This window comes from Pagrus pagrus (genome assembly GCF_965226575.1).
Source record: "Pagrus pagrus genome assembly, chromosome: 10".
NCBI lineage: Eukaryota > Metazoa > Chordata > Actinopteri > Spariformes > Sparidae > Pagrus > Pagrus pagrus.
The window spans coordinates 18310299-18331563 of record NC_140194.1 but is presented as its reverse complement, the minus strand read 5'-3'; the positions used below and the strand labels follow the sequence as shown (position 1 = coordinate 18331563).

The 21265-nt window shown below is 39.9% G+C and overlaps 1 protein-coding gene across 1 annotated transcript in view; it reads right to left on the bottom strand.

Annotated features, from left to right (window-relative positions):
* Positions 1 to 21265, bottom strand: part of cspg4 (chondroitin sulfate proteoglycan 4) — a 76343-nt gene that overhangs the window by 11215 nt on the left and 43863 nt on the right. The window contains exons 3-6 of the mRNA XM_084363232.1: positions 17346 to 20900; positions 14995 to 15183; positions 14574 to 14849; positions 9736 to 9912 (exon numbers count right to left, since the gene is read on the bottom strand). Coding sequence (XP_084219358.1) covers positions 9736 to 9912; positions 14574 to 14849; positions 14995 to 15183; positions 17346 to 20900 — 4197 coding nt within the window. The remainder of the gene's footprint in view (positions 1 to 9735; positions 9913 to 14573; positions 14850 to 14994; positions 15184 to 17345; positions 20901 to 21265) is intronic.

The window sequence follows — 21265 nt, the reverse complement described above, 5'->3', positions numbered from 1 at the left end:
TGAATAAAAGACAATATGATGCTGTCCGAACTTCATAATAGATAGATAGATAGATAGATAGATAGATAGATACAAACAATAGGAATAAAAGACAAACAAATCCTACAAACATCCTACCTTCAAAGTAACTATTTAAAAGGTTAATTATTTCTCAGTGGCAGTCTAGACGCTCCTGTTATCAGAAGATGGAGCACAGCAGCACGGGGCTGAATGACTCTGCCTGGTTGGAGGGGCTTTAATGGACTTCTAATGGTTGGCTGGCTGAAAGGAGCATTAATTGAAAGAAATGGGCCAGATCCCCACAAAGACATTCTTAAATAGCTGGATTCAGTTGGGAGAGTGAGCCGAGGGTGCCTCGCAGTGAGAGGTACATATTGATCTCGAAAACCCATTCGCCTGCTGATGCCTCTCCCGCTCCCTCTTTCTCAGGACTTGGGATGAGGAGTAAGAAGCCTCCGGCAAGAGGAAGAGGAAAGGAGAGGCCCCAGTTGTGGATATTAAAGCTTCAGGTGTCAATCAGTGAGAGTCTGGTATATTCAGAGATTCATTCTGTGGCACATGTGTCAAGTGGTGTTCTCTAATGAAGTACTTGAAGAGTAATTAACGTTTTTTGGTGAACCAAGTCTCTCTCAACCTGCCTTATCTACATTTGTGCCAGTTACTAATTCCCTAAGCGAACGATAATGACTCGCTGGCCTTAGAGAGTGGGTGTGTGAACTCGTGGCGTTCATCTGTGGGTTGCGTGTGTAAGTAATGAGAGAAATACAGTCGAGAAACAGTGAGTCAAAACTTGAAAGTCAACCTGTCTAATAGCTGTGGCAGGTTGGAAACTACCCAGTGAGAAAAAAAGACATCTCTACTTCTATGAGGGCTTTATCTAAGATTAATTCAGGTGCACCGCTAATGTTTATCGTTGATTTCTAAATTGCAGAAAATTGCTGTTTTCTTAGCTGTGCTATACAAATCTTTGCACGATGTCCGCTGTCAACAGTGCTTTGTGTTTTTATATTTTCATGGGAACTTGAAAATGCGCCGCTAAATGACACAAGTGAGCCAGATAGGCATGGTGCATTAACAAAAGCTTCTTTCAACAGATATTAAATGCTTTAGCGTGAACTTTCCTTTTGATATGCTGTAATAGCAGCCTAATTACATTGTTTCTAATCCAAACATTGATGAAGTCACTAAAAACAAGTGGTTTTACATTGGTGGACAAAAAAAAATGAAAAAGGGCACCAGCTGTGTGTGGTGGGGCACCAGCTCGCAGAAAGTTGTGGTACATCTCACACAAGAGGGTACTTCACCACGTTTATTCCACTGGAAGGGCACCCTAGAGAGCACTTCATCACGTCGAGTCCAAGAGTCTACAGCCATGCTAGCAGCTCTGTGAGGCTGTATAGGCAGAGTGGTGCTTTTAGCTGAATGCGAATTTCAGCATGGCACGTGAACAAGCTCACAATGAAAACGCTAACAAGCTGATGTTGAGCATGTTTTAGTAGGTACAATGCTTAACGTGTTTGACAATTTCGTGTGCTAGCATGCTAACTTTAGCTAATTATCACTAAGAGTAAAACCACTGATTTCCTTTTTGATACAATGCAAAGTAAAACCAGACTTATTGCCAAAAGCTTAATAAAACAATGTTCCGTAGCTTCAACAATGCTAAAGATTTGTATCGCTGTTGATGATAAAATACAAAGTAGTGATCTCTTAATATGTAGATCGATCCTAGAACAGAAATGTTTGGGATCAGAAGTATCATTTCCGCATCGATTCACGCATCAATAATGAGGAATGTCATTAGTATTGGAGATATTTGGTCATTAAAGAACGTATTGGACACATTTTGACCTGATTTAAGGGATCACCATAACATACATTCTGAGTGGGACATACATGTCTGCATCAAATTTCACTGCAATCCAGCAAATACTTGTTGAGAGATCTACTGAAAAATGTTGATCTCACAGTGCTAGTGGGAAAGTCAGGGTGTAGTTGTTGAGGTCTTCTGAAGTGGTGGACTAAATGACAGCCCACATCTGTACTGCTACACCGCTTATGTGGCTAAAAAACATGTGTTCCATGTCCCCCTCTTTTATACTTTCAAAGTCATAGATATTTGGAGCCAAACATAGAGACCAAACAAACCGACAAAATTGCTGTCTCTTCCAGTCCTCTGTGTCATTTCTGGTATTTCAGACCCATCTCGACTGGTTCAATATAACAAATATGTTGTGAAGTGTATAATTTAGTTGCCTTCCAGTCCACTTCTCAAAACATCCCATTCAGTTTGACACTCCATCAGAGCTTTATCGCCATCATCCGTTCAAAGCTGTAATCCATCATTACAGTCTTTGATTGTGCCTTTGCTCCTCTCAAATGATAACTTTTATAACTGGAGACGACTTCACAGACAAGTAGGAGTTGAGATTGTCTGTGTTCATGCACAATTTCTCCTGTTATACATTAAAGGGATCATTAAAAGTAGGCTCTTGTATTCTGTCTGGAAGTTGTGTCTCTGTGTTCCTGCCTTAAAGCGACAACTGTGAGAAATGTTGTCTTTAACCTTTAAATGAATACTCAGGAATTAGACATAAACAATATGTCAGATGCAAATATTTGGTAAGTATTATATCATTTAAAGTATACAAGAAGCTTGTTGAAGAAAACTTCATTGTACACTTTGTGGCATCTGGATGGAAGTGGAAGTAAAGCTGCTGTTCTGCTTTGCAGCAGAAATAGAATGATGATCTTCTAATGTGACCATTGTGTACATGATTGTTCAAGCTATGAGCACTGACTTAACGATTAACATGTCACAATATGTCTAGACATCTAAGATAGGATAAATGAAGATACAATAAACCTTTATTGATCCCTACAGGGGAAATTGATTGTTGCAACTGCACAAGGACAGAAATAAACACAGAGAAATAGGGAAAGAAAGAAAAAACAAGTGGAGGTTTATGAAACTAGACAGCGGTGATCAATAGCAACAGACTCGGTACGTCTAGGTTAAAACCAGACTAAATCTCGTTGAAACATTTTTAGAAGTCTAAGTTACATTTTACTATTGTTTCATCAACATTTAAATGACTATTTTGAAATGTGTACTCAGCCCTGCCAGCACTGAATATAGTCATTTAGGTGCTTCCTGGGCAGCCTTGGTTGTGGGTAAGCTGAGGTGCTGATGTCTGGAAGTAAGCAGGTGGCTAAATTTGGGATAATCCCTGGACCATCAGGGAACGGACGAGTGTGAGGCCTGCTGCTTGTATTTGCAGACAGTGGGGAAATCATCTGGAAGTTGTTAGATGAGAGTCCATTTTAGTTATTGTTTTGGTTGTGTGGTTTTATTTTATTTATGTTTATTTATTTAAAATTTTTCACAGGAACAGTTCATCCCAAAATGAAAATTCAGTCAATATCTACTCACCCCCATGCTGATGGAAGTTGGGTGAAGTTTCATAGTCCATTAAATATTTTTGGAGCTATTTTTGGGGACATTATTTTCACCCTTGACGTGCGGGCCAGCTCGTGCACCCATTTCAGATGGGGTGCTCGCTAACGCTTTTAGCTTACAGTGAGGATTTGAGCTTAAGAAGTGTGTAATTAACATATTTTCAAATCAATTTGGGAACTCTGATCTTTCCCAGAGTTGGATTTTATCAAACAAGCTTTATGGAGTCTCCAGCTACTTCAGTTGTTTGGAGTTGTGAAGCTCCAGAAATGTTTTGTGAACTACAAAACATCACTCAGGGTGAGTAGATAATGACAGAATTTTCATTTTTGGGTAAACTGTTTCTTTAAAATGTGTTTCACATTCCAATGCAAATGTATAAATATTACTAAGAATTAAAAATAGGCTATTTATTGCTCTTTGAAAGGGTGCACCTGCCGTATTATGCTAATATATTATCATTATATTAATGTCATATATCTTAAAATGTCAATTATATATTGAAGTTATTTCTGGAACAATACATCATCCGCAAAAAGAAAGAAGAAGAATGTCACATCATCCCACTTTAAATCATACTTCAAGTCAGTGACAGGCTGCAAGGATATTTTGATATCATACGGGCCTACATCAGCATTTTATCCTCCCTGCTGCTGAAGCCTGCGGAGAACCTGTGATTTCAGGCTTTGTCGAGCCTCTACCTCCTCTGGGCTGTTTACACCTCGGCCTGCAGGAAGCAGAGCCTGAAAGTTGTCTGGGAGCACAACCTCTGGTGGGGGTGTGGAGACTGAACCCAAAAACTCTGAGCCAAATCTGGACTATGTTAGGAAGGTTGAAGTGGATATGCTTGCCTTAAGGCAGAACACCCACCATAGCCTACATATGATGGATGAGACAGATGCTCTATGCTTTACCTTCCCTCTGTTTTATCCCTCCCCTTATCGAGAGACATAAGAGGCTGATAGTCCTTTTGGTAGCCTTGGACATGATATGCAGAGATGACTTAGCTGATAATAGCGCCACCCACCTGGCCAATTTCTCAGCACTAAAGAGCATTGTTGCAGGAAAACTAGTGTTACAATACTTCGACATTATTCTTCCACCACTGCTAACAGAGCTGATGTTGTGGAAAGGGTAGGAACAAGATAAATTATAGTCTTAATTTTGAGCTCTTAAAAAGATTCAGAAACTTAGGTCTCTATCAGATGCATGGTCGCCTCGATGCAACCAGGCGTCAAAGAGTAACTTCACACCAGGCTGAAAACCAATTTCCACTGTTCTCTCAGAGCCACACCTTTGACCACATGCACACCCCTGATTGGTGTGGTCAGAAGTGTGCTTTGTAGCACCTGTTACCACCTCCAGTAGTGATATCATTTGGTCCGAGAGTACACCTGTGCATCACTGCAGGAGGGTGAGGAGTTGAACCACAGGAGGTCAGCTGAAGGAGCTTCTGGGGGTGTTATGTCACTTTTTGAACTTTCAATTTGTTCTAGAAATCGAGATCAAAATTCAATTTGAGGGAACCTGAAGCACCAACGAGTTTATGTACATGAGAAAACTTTATTAGGTAAGAAATGTGAAATATATACTTGGTAAAAACAGAATTTGAAATGTCAATCGATTATTGGTTAATCATTATTAATATATTGAATATCGTATGTTGGACGTATTGGGGCTAATAAAACTAATAATCAGTTTAATGTCTTTTTAGATTTTGGAAATTACAAATGACTTGTATTTTAATTAAATATATTTTCACATACCAGTATTTTGTATTTTTATTTTGATATTTTTATTATATTTTTTGTTACAAGATACTTTCTGATCTATTTGTGCCCATCTCTGACTGACAGTTAATACATTTTCAATCTGTTACATTGTTAACTTCATTTAATCGAACAATCATTAATCATTAACATCTCTAGTCATTCTCAAATCAATTGTACATTTTTTAAACAAGAATTGTGAATTAACTCTACACCAATGAATCTCACTGAGCAACTGATGTGAGACAGTGCTTTATATATTTTGGCACTAATGACTATTGTAGCTTGTGATGTTCATGATGAGGCTGATAATAATCATGTACACAAAACTGATTACCTATTCTGCTGAACTGAACTCTGTACACTGGACTCTCACTGCAGGAAATGTGCCAGAACAGAAAACAGGATTTACACTGTAAAACAAACTTTTCTAACAATAAATAAGGGCTTCAATATTCAAAATGAGGTCGGGTCACTGGGTTCGAAGTATAGTCAGTACTGGATGTGATGGACATTTTTAACAGTGCAGAACCCACTCCCTGACACTAGATGGCCACATCAGTCCACGCTGCACCCCAGCGAGGCACCAGGCAATCTAGGGCAGGTAATCTGAAAAATGGCCTTGCAAATTAATGGTTTATATATAAATCAATGCGTTTAGCACCAAAGAAGAAGGGCTGCAAATTTAATTTGATCAGACACAATGGCTGATATTTCATTTGCAGGCAGTAATGAAGGAGCTGCCACGGGCAAATGACTTAGTTTGCTGATGACTCAACAGGATACCAACCGGCTCTGAAATTTTGGATACTCTGAGGGGCGCCAGATGTCTGTATCCCAAGCTGCCAGGCAATCCGAAATCTTGTCTGGTATAGGGGACACAAGGGTGTGTTTCTAACTCTATATCAGGGAGTGGGCCAGTAAAGGTGTACAAACTACTGGAAAAAACAGCAAGGAAGATGATTTTCAATGCCTGAGCTGTTGTGTATGAAGAAAAGAAGAAAAAAAGAAAAGAAGACAGTGGTGGTGTTACATTTTGAATTGAGCTCTCCATCTTCAGCGATGACCACCCAAATACCTGGTGTAACGATTTTACATCTCTGTGTTTTGATGAAGAATGTACTTCATCCATCACTATCAAGATAGATAGATAAATAGACAGATGGATGGAAAAAGAAGATAGGCTGTCAAAAAGTCACACTAACCCAGTGGGACAACTGTTCAGAGATACAGCAAAGTTGAGTAGAACCAGACAGAGACAGAATGTAAACCCTAATCGAGACCAGATGTATCCCACAGACTGGGCCAAATGGGATCAATGGTGAGCTTTAACAGAGGCCGATCACGGCCATGTTAGTCATCTTGTCTGATCATCTGCTGCAGGGGTCACTACACACACACACTTCCTGCCTTAAATCAATCCAAGCGCCCTAGGTCCGCCCTGGCTCTGTGCGCAGAGACGTCCATATATTATTGTGTTACATTCTGCAGCCGCAGCAGAGCAGGCACAGGGATTGGATGCCGCCCTCACTCTGCCAGAAAGCCGCGGTCTCGTCGACCATCTTGGTTTTCCAAAAATACGGGTTGCCAGGGAGACGCGGAGCCGCAGGCAGAGCAGGGAGGGCTGAATGACACAGTTGGTTTCCAGTTCTGTGAGCTGATTATTGCTGGCTTTTTCCAACTGCCTGCCTACTCATACAGTAGAATCTACTTCATTGATGGTTCAAAACTTTTCCCTCATGATGTAAATCACTTTCAAAGTGTGTGGCAAAAACTCTCTGAACATGCTGTAGATTCAATTAAAAAAGATGCAGTTACATCAAATCCTTTATAATTACAGTAATTATTTTGGGGAAATTCTTTTAGCGAAGAAACATAGTTAAGATCTGTCTACAGTGTAGTAAATGAACATGCTAACACTCGATGGAGCGTCGTTTTATGCACATGTAATATAAAGACTATTAGAAATCTGAAATATATCTATGCAAATTTAGATTATGGGTATAACTTCTTGATAGCAGACAGAAAGACATTATGCAAATGTGTTTTTCTGGAGAAATATGTTTTTAATACATGTAACATATTTGAATGTTTTTGCCTATTGGTATTTTTACGAGTATCTAGTTTTAAACATTTTGTTCTGATAAAGATCCAACTTGGATTGAAATGTTGCCTATCCCAATAAATACATTGTTTGGAGACACTACCAACTCACAAAAACGTATCAGAATGACCTCATAAAAGCAAAACTGTTAATTTCAGCATACTTCTAAATCAGTATGCTGTAATTCAAATTTCAACTTAGTCTCCAAACACATAATATGAATAGTTAAAAGCTGAGTTTAATGAACAAATGTGTTTTACATGACTATGCTAATAAGGGACAGGCAATAATGAAAACCCATTAATTATACTCTTTTAATATAGTTGCATGGTGATAAATAACACCCTCAAGCTAGTCTATCACAGGCTGAAATATGTTTCTAAATTACATGTTCCATATTTAAAAAAGTTGAGTGTTCAGTATGGGATGTTGCATATGATGCAGTAACAGATAGTTGAGATACAGGGTTAAGTATAGGCACTGTGATACTGATAGTATGTCCTTTTATTGCCTGCATGCTCTAGTGCAGACTGAGTAGGGCAGGGCAATGACCTTACAATAATATCGCAATATTTTTAGGCTATATCACGATACACAATATATGAGTCCATTCTCACTGACCAACGTGTCAAATGCGGCCGCCTAATCAGAAACACTATATTCTTCTAAGTTTGACGCTATAGGCACCTCTGTGGCGTCACTTTTTGAAGTGCCCCTCCAGTGCGTTAGTATAAAAAAGCGAGAAGAGTCACGACGGACCAAATTTTGTACAATAGCAAGTATAAAAGGAATATAAATAGCAATCAAACCGTTTAGTATCAAAAATGTATAAAGCAATAAGTATCAAAAAACAGGCAATGTCAGTAAGTTGCATATTATACATGTAACATACCTAAATGACATAAGTAACGTCACATGCATTACTTACGAGACTGAATGTAGTTATTTTAACCCAAAGTATGATCTTTTCCTAAACCTTACCAAGTAGTTTTGCATATAATGTATTAGTGCTAAAGGTGACACCCTTCACGTGGAAAACTAATGCAGGAGGGGTAGATAAAAAGCATCATAGTTGGAAGCTTAAAGCCACTGACCAAGCTGCTGAATATACATCTTGATATCTTGATATCTCCTCAAAAGCACTTTGTAAATGCTAGGATTGGGCAACAAAATTTAATACCACAATACTTTTGACTAAATACCTCAATATCACCTCATAACACAATGTGATATTTGATAAGTGATTATCAGTAATGTGGATATAATGACAAGTAACATCACCTTACTGTAATGTCAGGAAAAGACAACACTTATGCCATGTCATGATATAATGATATCCAAAATCCAAAATCTAAGACAAAATATCGTCTCATATCATGATGAATATATGATATCGATGTACTGCCCAGCTGTAAGATATCTGCACGTTTGAGACTGTGATAAAATGTACACTTATACTGTATAACTCAAATTACCTGCTCTGCATCGACTGCATACAGTCGTAAATCACTGCCCTTGTATACTTGTGGCTAACATGATTCACTTGCTACATTTTGGAGCAGTCAGGATGAGGATATGCTAATTCACTTCTATTTCATGGCTCTTTATAAAAACAAATATGCTTTGTGGGCCAGTGCTGTACAGATGCAGCACGCCTCATCATCTGTGAGGAGGTCAGTATTCTTCTGTGTCTGAGTTTTATTCTCAGTTCATACAGGATTCATGGCAGCAGTCTGTAAGTGCAGCTGGGTCTATTCAGTATAGATGTGAGAAAAGATCAGCAATGAGAACAGAGTTCATGCAGAGTTCACAGTCCATTAGTTCTAAAAACTATGATTTTATCTCAACTTAAACCTCCAGTGGAAGATGTAGACATAAGATGTTATCAGCTGTTATGAAGCCACTTTTCAGCTGTTCATTTCGTATTTTGTGCGGCGGTGGGCATTCGACCAATCATGCAATGTCTGGAGCAGGTGGAAATGCTCACATCCCGTCAATCACAAGCACAAGTTGAACTAGTTCTTATTTCCATATTTCAGAAGAGAAAACAAAGTTATTCACAACAGTAAAATGGCGAACTGAGCACTGGGTCTAACGTACAACTGTAGAGAAGTTATCGTTTCCATAGTTTCATCTTTTTAGGTGAAAAAAACCCCAAATCATTCTCTTGTTTTGAAAGGTCACTGTGAAAAAGCTTGTTCTTTCCCCTTTCACATAAAAAAGTGGCAGTTGTGGTCAGCTTGAATTCTCATCAGTTGAAACAAACTGAAGGAAAAAAGTATCCAATAAACCGAAAGTTTACGTTTTATAGGTATGAAAGACTTTTCCTACAGCAACATTTCCATCCAAGTTTGTTGGAGGAAAGCTCACACTAACAAATGCACATTCAAAGAGCAAAACATTACCTCCAGTCCTGTGTTACGTGTCAGTTTTGGCGGCTCGTCGTTGACTGGTATGACAGTCACTGAGATGGTGATGGGGAGGCTCCGGCGCTCAATCTCATAAGCCGAGGCAGCGAGTGTAAAACTGTCCTCTGTGCTCTCGGTGCTGTCATGCATGTAGTAGATGTGTCCAAGTTTCATCTGGAGGAGACAAAAAGGGATCCAGGTGTCACTCAATTCTGAATCAGACCTGAATGGTAGGAAACATCACAAAATAGGTGGAGGCTGGGTGAGAATAAAAGGTGGAATACATTTTTACAATGTGACTGTGTCTCTTAAAACACTTATCCAAAGACCACTGCTTTTGAGAAACCATGAGGCCATCACATCCTGGTTAACTTGGACAAAGTCCAGTTAGAAATGGAACAAACTAACTGTCATGACATAGTTTCCATCGCTCTCTTAATTTCTTAATTTTAGCTGTCTGATACTCCACTTATTTCATAATAGTCAGTTAACTAATTGTTAACATCACTTCTCAGCCCATGAAAACATTGTATAATGTCTTCTGTGGCTCTGGGGAATCTGACTGTCTCGGCTTTGGCTCGGAGAAAGTCTGCTTTAACAAAGTGTCTGAAGAGTTTGAAACATGTGGGCGTTAACAAGACAGGGAGTATCTTAGGAAAAGATTATGTCATTGCATCATGGGAAAGGTAGGATCAAAGATTTGGACATTGACTCATACTAGACAAAAAGTCATGATGTTTTGATCACTGTTTTGTCTGTCTATTGTGAGTCTGAAATCTTTATGGGAAGCAGTAAATATTGACACTGTTATATTGTTTTGTTTAGTTTTCTGTCTCATAACATTTCTATGTACAGTCTAAGAGGATTAGTTCACTCAATATATTAATTTGCTTGATATTTATGAGCTAACAAAATTTCGAGAGAGAGAGAGACATTTGATCTGGAGTAACACTGTTACCACAGCTTAAACATTTACATATATCAAATATGTTTGCATGGGACACTGCACAACTTCACACAGGATTTTTTCGACAGCACTTTGACAAAACAAAAGTATAAATTAGATTTCTATGAAAAGAGTAGTTTGATATTTTGGAAGAATATGCTCTTTTTTTAACTCTTGTGTCTGAAAACCTTACAGAGTAAATTCCCATGGAGATAGACCTTATTGTTGAATAATAATATCCGTTTTGTTACCAGAAACACAAGTCTCTCTCTGAAATCTTGCCAGAGGTGAGTTGTTGCAGGAAGACGGCGAGGAAACATGAATCAGAGTTAGGGAGAGGAGTTTGGAGTTTATTTCCCAAGTCATGGCTGAATATTTAAAGGATTTTGTCTGTCTAGATGAGGCAACAATTGTAACAGCTCACCTTGCAAGAGTTCAGCGCAGACTTCTCCTTGAATGAGACGTGTTTCTTGTAACAAAATGGACCTTATTATCTACAATAAAGGTCTGTTTCCTTAGGAATTGTTTCTGTAATGTTGTCAGATACTTAGAAAAACATCCATAGCCTGTCAGTGGCAAAAACAGGTACTCTTAGTGGACGTAACTTTGATAGATGGATTACATTGCAGCCATTGCAGATGTGTGGCAGCTACCAGCTAAGACTGAATCCAAAACTCTTGGTAAGTAGAAATCATTTAAACACCCAAACATGTAAATATAGGGCCCAAGTTTAAAACCACTGGAATTCCCCTTTAAAGGTCTCTGTTTTACAGTCTGTTCTAACTTAAGGAGACTTACATCTCTGTAAAGTTCACACAATATCTTTTGTTGTCCTAAGGAGATAATATACAGTATGTTTTCAAAGTTTTAAGATAAAGGCTATAATCAGATCTCAAAGTCTGGGAGCAGCACAGGAGAATGTCCCCTGCGGGACGAAACCTTGAGGGAAACCAGATGCACAAAGGAATCAGTCATCCAGTGTCAAGTGAGCTCGATGGAAAACAGCACCTGCGGCCGGGCCAAGCCAACACTGTTGACTTTCTGCATACAGAAGAGGAATCTCAGCTCCCACTATCCTGTGTTCTTGTTTCTCAGTCTTGTTGTCCTATCTGAATCAAATAAGCTGCCTACATAATATTTTCAGAGACAATTGAAACTTTGTCTCGACAAAAGCCACTAAGCTGCTGCGATGACAGGACCTGCTTCGTAGAGCAGGAAGTGCCAAATGGATCCCATATGACTGACATCCCTCTGGAATAACAACCCCCATCATCATTACTGATCGGGGAAAGTCAGCGAGACAATCAGTCTGCTCGCTGGGACAATAAACAGTGGGTGGTTGTTGGAGACGTGGCTTTCTGTTTTTTTTTATACTGGCCACGTTATTTATTTCATTTTCAGTTTAGATTGATGTAAAATCGTAGGTTCTGTGTGCCTACTGTTTTGCTTGGAAAATTAGTAACATAAATCTTGGAAAATGGCTCACTTTGTCCTGAAAACATTGTGTCCTTTGTTGAAAATAAAGATGCCTGTGTGGACTTTAATAGGTTTCCATAGATGGAAGACCTAATTGAGACCTGATGGAGAGCTGAACCTGATTAAAGCAAAGGTGTATTAGAGCAAAGTGACTCAGATTTCCTGTATTTCCTTGGATCCATCTGTTACTCAGTGTGTACATGACTTTATTGTTCAAAGCCGGAGTAGATCACAGTTAATGCTGTAGTTAGCAAAATGCCATGACTCAGATGGTCATGCGACACATCTGGGCCACATGGCACATAGAGTTACTTTACATTCTTGTGGTTGGTGTTCCTGCAGATCTTCTGCATGAGCCACTTTCAGTTTTTCTCACTGTGCACCCCCCCCCATGATAGTGTACGCTTACATAACCTCAGTGAATCACCACTACGAATGACTTTATCACAAAATTACTACACACGCCAGTAAGTCCAGTGTCCGTTCCCAGAGGCGACGGGGGACTTTCTCAGTCGAGCTTGAAACTTGAAAAAAAAATGCAATAAAACTACATCCGACAATCATTTTGGAACAATTACAGTCTGGTTTAAATGACGCGCAGATTTAGGCTTGGACATCTTTTCTTCAATATGGCTCTCATTTAACCGGCCTTTTTTCATTCTCTGAATATAGTACAGTAAATGAAAACAGAAAGAGAGTACACACAGTACACACATAAAAACGTCTCCAAGAAGCAGTAGAAAAGAAGAGTTTGTTTTCTTTGTGACATTTCCATTGTGGCAGACGATGATATCTGTGTTCATTTTTGCCTCCCCGCTACCAACGTAATCACGGCTGTGCACTAGACCCATTCGAGTTACTCACTAGGATCTTCAAGAGACAGTATGAGTGAGTCTGGCAGTAGCAAAGCGCGGGAGTTTTGTGTGCACTCACACATTATTATAGGAATATACCAGGCCAGTTTATTTTGGCTTCAGGCGGTCCAAAGGCATCGTCAGTTTTTCCACAATGGTTCAGCAAAATAGAGAGGAGTAGAGGCAGACCAGGGCTGGATGTAGGAGCTATAAGATGTGTGTCTAACTAGCTCCACTAAACTATGTGGTCTTTTCAGAATGCATGAGGTTTTTCCACCGGTAACTACTCATGCATTTTTTATATTTTCCTGAAGCTGGGGCCCCTGAACCACATGGAAGGAGACCAGATAACTGAGCTGCAGCAGCTCCCAGATTCCCCATCCCCTCTCTATCTGGTACAACACAACAAATCCAAAACAGCTCTGAGTAGTAGCTGGGGAAAGTTTTATGATGACCCTTTGCTGTGGTAATCCTCTTGAAAAACCATCATGATCTACTGTTATGCTCCCTGAAGTTATTAAAAGAGTTTGAATTATGGATTATTGGGTTTTTGGGTCTTCTGGGAAGGTTTTGGTCCCTGACTGATAAAAGTATAATAATCTTTGTGTGCTTTGTATGGACAATCATTTTTACTTAATCCTTAAAGTGTCAGATATTGGGTCCAATGTTTTGGTGGATTTGGCAACATGTCGTACACATTTGCTAACCATCTGGTAAAGAACGAGCCTCAAGTTTTCTTTCTGTTCGTAAGCAGTGCAACCAAAAGTTAGAATTTTGAGGGGAAACATCAATAGAAACCACATGGAAAAATAATATGTTAAAGGGGACATATTATGCTAATTTTCAGGGTCAAAATTTTATTTTGGGCTACTACTAGTACAGATTTACATGCTCCCGAAAACCCAGTCTCCTCTGATTGGTCAGCTCACACATGCCTGACACAGCACCACTAACAACAACAGAGCAGCGTCGCTAAATCACTCACTAGTTGCGAGGCATAAATTGTGCAAATTTGTGACACGTAATGTGATGACACAAGCTCACGGATTTAGAGGCGGGACTACTGATGAGCCGTTTCAGGAGCAGCGTTTTCTGTGGGAGAGAGGAGCTTCTGTTGGTGAGGACTTAGACCTTTTTAACTTTCAAGACCTTTTACATGAAGAACAACCTATATTAAACGCTGGAGGAAACAAAAAAGGTATAATAGGTCTCCTTAAAGATGATCCTATTTCTCCTGGCACTCTGAATAAAGTTATAGAAACTGGTACATGCATGCACCAAGAATAATCTATTTCAATTTAACGCATATAGAGGAGTAGAGCTGGATCATTAGGCAAAGGCAAACAGTCAATTACCTCAATCATTACCCAGCGGCTAATCAAGCCAATAACAGTATAGCATAGCATGGGGTAACATAGTGGCGAGGAATGAGACTTTATTTGATTGTTGATTAAAACCTCATTAAGACTTAGTAAGAGGAGGGATCAAACAAAAGTTAAAACCAATAGTGATATATGAGGAAAAAGGCATTGATTTTCCTTTATCATATCATTACGTACCTCTTCCCATGTAAAGTAAGTAAGTTCGTCGCCATCCAGGTAGCGGAGGTCCCCGTGCTGTGGTGACTCTTCCACAACGAAGTCGATGTTTGCTGAGCTGTAGAAGGGATGTGAGATGTTAATAATCTGTGCATTAATTGCCCTGCTGAGGCCTTCCTTCACTGTAAAGTTGAAGCTCTGGATGGGGATGAGCCTTGGCACGATGTTCACAGAAACGCGCAGGTCCTCCACGGTTGTAAAACCGTTACTGACATCCACTGTGAAGGCGTCATTGCCCTGAAAGAAATGGATAAGTTATTGAGAAAGATAAACCTTAGACACACCAGAAGCTGAGGTTGTCTTTTGCCTGATTTTACTCTCACTGTGAATATAACAGGGAACATTGATTCACTACAACAGAACAAAGCAAATGGCAATCAACCTGGATGGATGCAGAAACGTAGAGAATGTTCCCCTGATCAATGTCTTCTTGAGTGAAGGTGTGAATGTAGTCGAGGACAGGCGAGGCTGTGCTGTCGGAGCTGTTTGTCAGTTTGACCACATGACCGAGACGAGGAGGCTCTTTAATGGTGAACACCATCTCTGTAGGCAGAATATCAGCCTGATCCACCTAAAAAGAAAAGGTATGCAGTTGATATATCATGACTTTTATATATAATGATAAACTTGCAGTGGTATTTAGTTGGCAACAGCATATGGTACAATGCAGAAATTGAATAAGTAAGGGGAAAAAGCTGCAGACTGTTGCAGAGAAACCCTTTTCATTAAAATGTGCTGGTAGCGCTTTCTATTAAGGTCCACATTAACGTTTATTATTAGATTATAAGACATTTTTAAGGCTTGTAAAGGCAAGCAAGAGAAAGGGGAAGGTCTACTTTTTAAAGTGACGTTACAGTCAGCTCACATATGGTGTAAATTGTCACAAATTGTTACACAGAGCTCCTTAAGAACGTTTAAAGGAGTTTAAAGAGTTTAGGATTTATTAACCTTAATAAGGCATTGTTCTTGTGTGAGAGTCTGGAACTACAAAAAGCTTAGTTAACGGTTAAAAAGTGCATAGTTACTTGCTAATAAAGGCATAATAATGTCTTGGTTAATGTTCTTAATCTATCTAAAGCAAGAAATATACTTAGTAAAGGTTCAACAATGACATAATAGGTAAGTTATTAAACTCAATGAATGTGTTTGTAATGCTTTTCTAAACAATTATAAGAAACGTATATGCTTTTTTATTAATGTTCTTAAGCAGTTTATCACGCTGTTCAAAAGTTTCTTATAAGTGTTTATAAATTCTGATAATTTAAGAATAAACATGATAATGTTATTACTAACACTCATATAGCCCGATAATGTCAGTACTTATAAGATACTTATTACCTATTAATAGACTCTTATGACAAGGGTCTAATTATGTAGTGAAATGACTGAGTTTTCTGACTAATCAAAAGTACCTCTGAATCCAGCAAAAATATAAAATTGCCTCATTTTTGCAGACTGGTGAGGATAGAAATTGTCCTCCAGTGCAATACAACATGAAAATAGAGGAACCACTTACAGCTGACAAAAATGGCAGACTGTTGTGCAACTGTTCCAGTGACATTGGGTAAAAAAAGAAAAGAAAAAAAAATCTAATAATTCTTGGAAAAAGAGTTGCCAATTTTCCATTTAAAACTGGAAGTAGTGTTTCTAAGTTAGAATTATATTAGGTGCCATTTATCATTTCATTTTAGGACAGAGAAAGTATTGCAAGTTATGTCAATACACTACATTCATTTGCCGTTTCCTAACTAACAGGGCAGAATTCACTTACGTGTAAGTGCAGTTCAAACCTAATGACAAGAGTATGACATATTATCTACTCGGGACACTGACTGTATGGTGAAAACTAAATCAAAAGATGTTAAAGTCATGTAGGAGATTTACACGCAGGCAGATTTATGGTCATCCCACTTTGAGAAAATTTAATAAACTCTGGAGCCTGGAGTGTTTAGCAGTCATGCTTGCATCTCACAGTATTTCAAAAGATCATACTAGTTTTCATTTCATAGTAGGGACACATATTGGAAAAGCTCCCAGAAGCAAAGTCAATATTTTACCTCTTGTAAAGGCCACTCTGTCAAGGCTTTGTTCTATACATATTTCAGTGGTATGCGTTTAGGTGTCTAGGTTATTCTCCAGCTGATACTACTGATGTAAAATGTGTGAACTATGGTGAAATTAAAGTTTAAAAGAAAGAGCATTTTACTTTCAGAAATGTCCCTCATCATTTTAAAAATTAAGTTAGATATACAGAGAATGTGTTATGAATAGACCAATAATTTAAACCTCATTAATTGCATTGAAGATGAAGTGCAGGCTGGCTCATCTTATAAATTACAGTGGGCTTCAGGAAGCTCCTCAGGGGATACTTAGTGCACTGTTTTCCACACTTAATAGACTGTAATTTAGTTCATAAACTAGATTAAAAGCAGCAACTTTACAGACATATTTAGCCCTGCTTTCATGTGGTTATCATGTAGATTAGAAACAGGGTTACAAAACAGCGCAGTGTGCTTGAATGAGTCATGTGAAAGATCTGTTTCAGAAAAAGAAAACAAACAAACAAACAAAAAAGACATTGTTGTGCCACACGATCAGTGCCAAGCTTCATGGATTAAATGCCAGCACAAATGTTAACTGAACCTTGGAATCACGTAAATAAACACAAAAATCTTCCAGTTAGTAAAAAAAAATGGCAATTTTGCTCAACATACTGTCATCAGTTAACATTACCTTGAGATTATCCTGGTTGATGATGGTGTGCTCTCCCTCATAGGAAATGATGACCTCATTGGTTATCACCTGAGGCTCTGAGAAGTAACCTTGCTTGAATATTTTAATCCTGAATGTACCCTTCTCAGAGTATCCTCTTGCTTGGATGGTGAAGACGAAAGAGTCCTTGGACCTCAGACTCTCATAATTATGTTCATAAGACACTACACCTTTTTTCAGGTCTTCTTGGGTGAACACTGAAGCCTCAATCCCACTCACAATAATCCTGCCGTCGCTGGGTGGGGACGTTACCTGGAACTTGATCTCACTATCGTCTTTGATGTCCAGGTTGGAGTCAGCACTCAACAGAGTGGTGTTGAGGGTCTTGGTGCTACCATGGTCGATGACAATGATCGTGTTGTTTACTATTCGCAGGTAGGGCTCACCCGCCTGAATCTGAAGCAGCGCAGTGGTCTTGTGGAAGCCATCTGACACCTGTAGGGAGAAGCGCTCCCGGTCTGCTCCGTGGTGAATAAAGAGGACATTTTTATCTCGCAGGTCGGCTTGTGTGAACCGGAAAAGGGACTGTGAAGGATTAGATCTTGAGACGATGTTGCCAGAGAGGATTCCCTCACGAGCGTAGACAATTTGGGTATCGTTGAAACCTGAGTCTTCATCCTTAAACTGGATGACGTCAGTTGTTAGCAGACGCTGACCGTGGCGGACTACATTGAAGACTTTATCCACAACCCTCACAGGTGCATGCTCATTCTTAGACTGGATAGCAATGCTGAAAATGCCATCCACTCTCTCCTGATTGTCTGAATCTTCTGCTGCTTGATCATAGGTTGAAAAATGGAATTCATCACTGCTTGTCTTGGAGCCATCGTGCTTGTAAATAAGCCTGTCAAGCTCAAGGTCTTCATTGCTGAATACTCTTATTGCCCCCTCAAATCTAGGCTGCCCTGGTGGGGAGTCCCTTATCAGTCGGCCATACTTTGGCTGTTGTATGATCTGGTACACATAATCTGTGGAACCTGGAGACTGCATCCAAAGATAGTTCTTGTTAAGAGTTTCTTCACCACCCTGCAAGACAACCAGCCTCTCGTTGGTCAAAACAGGAGCATCTGCATTGCCGAGGATGTTGATGGGGAATGTGTACAGAGGGGAGTACTGATCATCAGCGAGGACTCTGAACTGGAACTGGTCTGTACTCTGCACTGCTCTTTGCACACGCACCCTGTAGCTAACAGTACTGTCCATAATGTCCCTCTGTGTGAAGATGTCACCCTCAGCCAACTCTCTGTCTGACAACTTAAGACTACCGAGTGTTGGAGGCTTGACAAGGATGTATTTTACAGTTTGTGGATCTGGGTTTTTCCCATTTACTTCGGCTTGAAGTTCTGTGAGTCTGATTGTTTGCTGCTCACCGGCCTGCATCTCCAGTGCAACCAAGTTAGAAACTTTCACTTGTGCAGGCTTGATCTTGACTATGAAGGTGTTGTTCCAGAGGGTGAACTGTCCCAAGTGGATGCTGAACTGGATACGCTCGACCACAACATCTTCTTGGTCACTAGAGTCTGTGCTGACATATCTCAGGCTGTTTTGATCCAGATCAGATTGATGGAAAGTTGTAACCTGCTTGTATGTTCCACCAATTGTCATTATCTGTAGTTCTCCAAACATCAGAGGTTGTGTGATGTTAAACATAATGTCTCCATTACGGGGATGAGCGAGGGCAGCCAGATTTTGAATACCAATGGATGCGTTGCTTCCTTGAGACAAGAGAAGGCCAGTGTTGGTGACAACAGTCACATGTGGCGTTGTCACAGACAACTTAAAACTAGTTGAATGACTTACTGACTGTCCATCAGACACCTCCAAGGTGATTTCAGCAGCACTACCACCACTGTGTACAAAGTAGATATTTCCATCTTTCAGCTCCCTGCAGGTGAACTCTGAGATGCTGCGTCCTGGCTGCTGACCATTTTCCAAGTAACCAACTTCCATGGAAGGCTCTGAGGTTACAGTTACTACTAATTCATCACAGCGGGTGTCAGAATCCATGATTTTAATGAGACTGGGGCTCAAACGAGTCCTTCCGTTTTCTGTGATGGTGATTTCCCCTCCACCAAGTTGTGGTATATCATTGACGGGAAGAATTTCAATTGGGACGACATACTCGCGAGGAGTTTTTAAACATTCTGGAAGATTGCTGTTACTGTTTACAACTACCTCTAACTGGATCTGGTCTGCATGCCTCTCATTTCCGTCATGCATATACTTGATTTTCTTATTGACAACATCGAGAAGAGTGAACTTTTGTGTGCGCTTTGTGTTGGTGTTTATATCAACCAAGCCATACCAAGGATCACTCTGGAGAGAAAAGATGATCTCTGATTGACGAATTCCTGCAGCACTGAGGTCAAATGTTGGCTTTATGTGGCTGATATCAAGAACATCTTCACCACCTTCAGGAACTAGTAATGGAGTGATGTCAAGAAGTTTTCTTACGTTTTTGAACATCTCTGGTGTGTCATCTGTTGGGTGGCAATGCTCTTCATTGAAGTCCATATCGACATATCGGATGCGAACAGGTGGAGAGGTTGTGGTTGACTCTGTGTCATAGTAACTTGAGTAGTCGTAGTCTTCTCCTTCACATTTAACATGAACATCTTTGGTCACTAAAGCATCCTGCAGGCTTCGATCCTTCTGGTTTACTTTGATTTCCCCCAAGCAACCAATGAAGGATTCGGCTGTCATTTCCTCCTCTGCGCGATTTAAGGAACCACTCTCACGAAAGACATCCTTCATTTTCCCCTGGATGCCTCCTAAATACAAGTTCCCAACCAAGTCCAATTTTTGTGATTTGTCCAGAGGGAGGGAGGAGGACTGGCTATCTACATTGATAACAAAAGATTCCTGACTGACTTGAACCTTAACTCTGTGCCACTGATCATCATCCAGCTGCACTTGGGTATTGTCCAGTACCTCTGCCCCACCGCCGAGTTCCAGCATACCTCTGAGATAGCCTTTCACAACACCAACAGCGATGAAGTCTGACTCTCGGCCAGGGTGGAAAATGAGCAATGCATCTTCAATGGTGGTTTTCATCAGGAACTCTAAGACCCTTGGAGCACCACTAACCCCGCTCCACGTTGGGAAGGACACAAAGGAATCAGGAGTGCTGAAACTAGTTGCCTCCCCGTCACCAGCCTCAAACTCACTGCTGCAAGATTCCTTCGTGTCTTGGCATTGTTTAAACGCCATGCCGAGAATATCAAACTGATGGGACTCAAATTTGACCTGAGCCATGCAGCCACGGAAAGGGGGAATGGCATTGCTGAGGTAGGGAGTATCCAGGTCTCCTGTTCCTCCAAGCCAGATGCCCTGGTCAATATTGAGCTCTTCTCCATTATCATCCACAGGAACATATGTTGGGTAGAGCTCATCAATTGTCATGGTGAGTTTGCCATCTTGGAGCGTGAGTGAGATCTTGTGGTCCAGGAGGTTGTTTAGCTGTAATGCTTGGGATGAGGTCAGAATCACCTCCCCCGCCCCCATGTTCATCCGTGCCTATGGGGAAACAAAAACATTTAATTTAAAACTCACAATGCATTTTGCAAATACATAATGTTGCAAGAACTGTAAATAATTTTGGGCTGTTCCGACTTAAAAATGCAAGTTTAACAGCTGCTTTAGCTTGAATAATTTAAAGTCTTTTTTTTCAGTTTATTTTCTTTCCTTTATTAAAAACTTAAACAATTTAAAGTTAACTAAACTTGAGAAAACAGGTTAAATAAACTCAAGTTGAACCAACAACTGTTCAGTCACACTGATAAATATTACAAACAAATTTGTTTTCTTTTTACATTTTCTATGTTTGAGGAGTCAGTTCTTCATTTTGCACAAAGAGCAGCTGCTTCTATTGAAGCTACTTT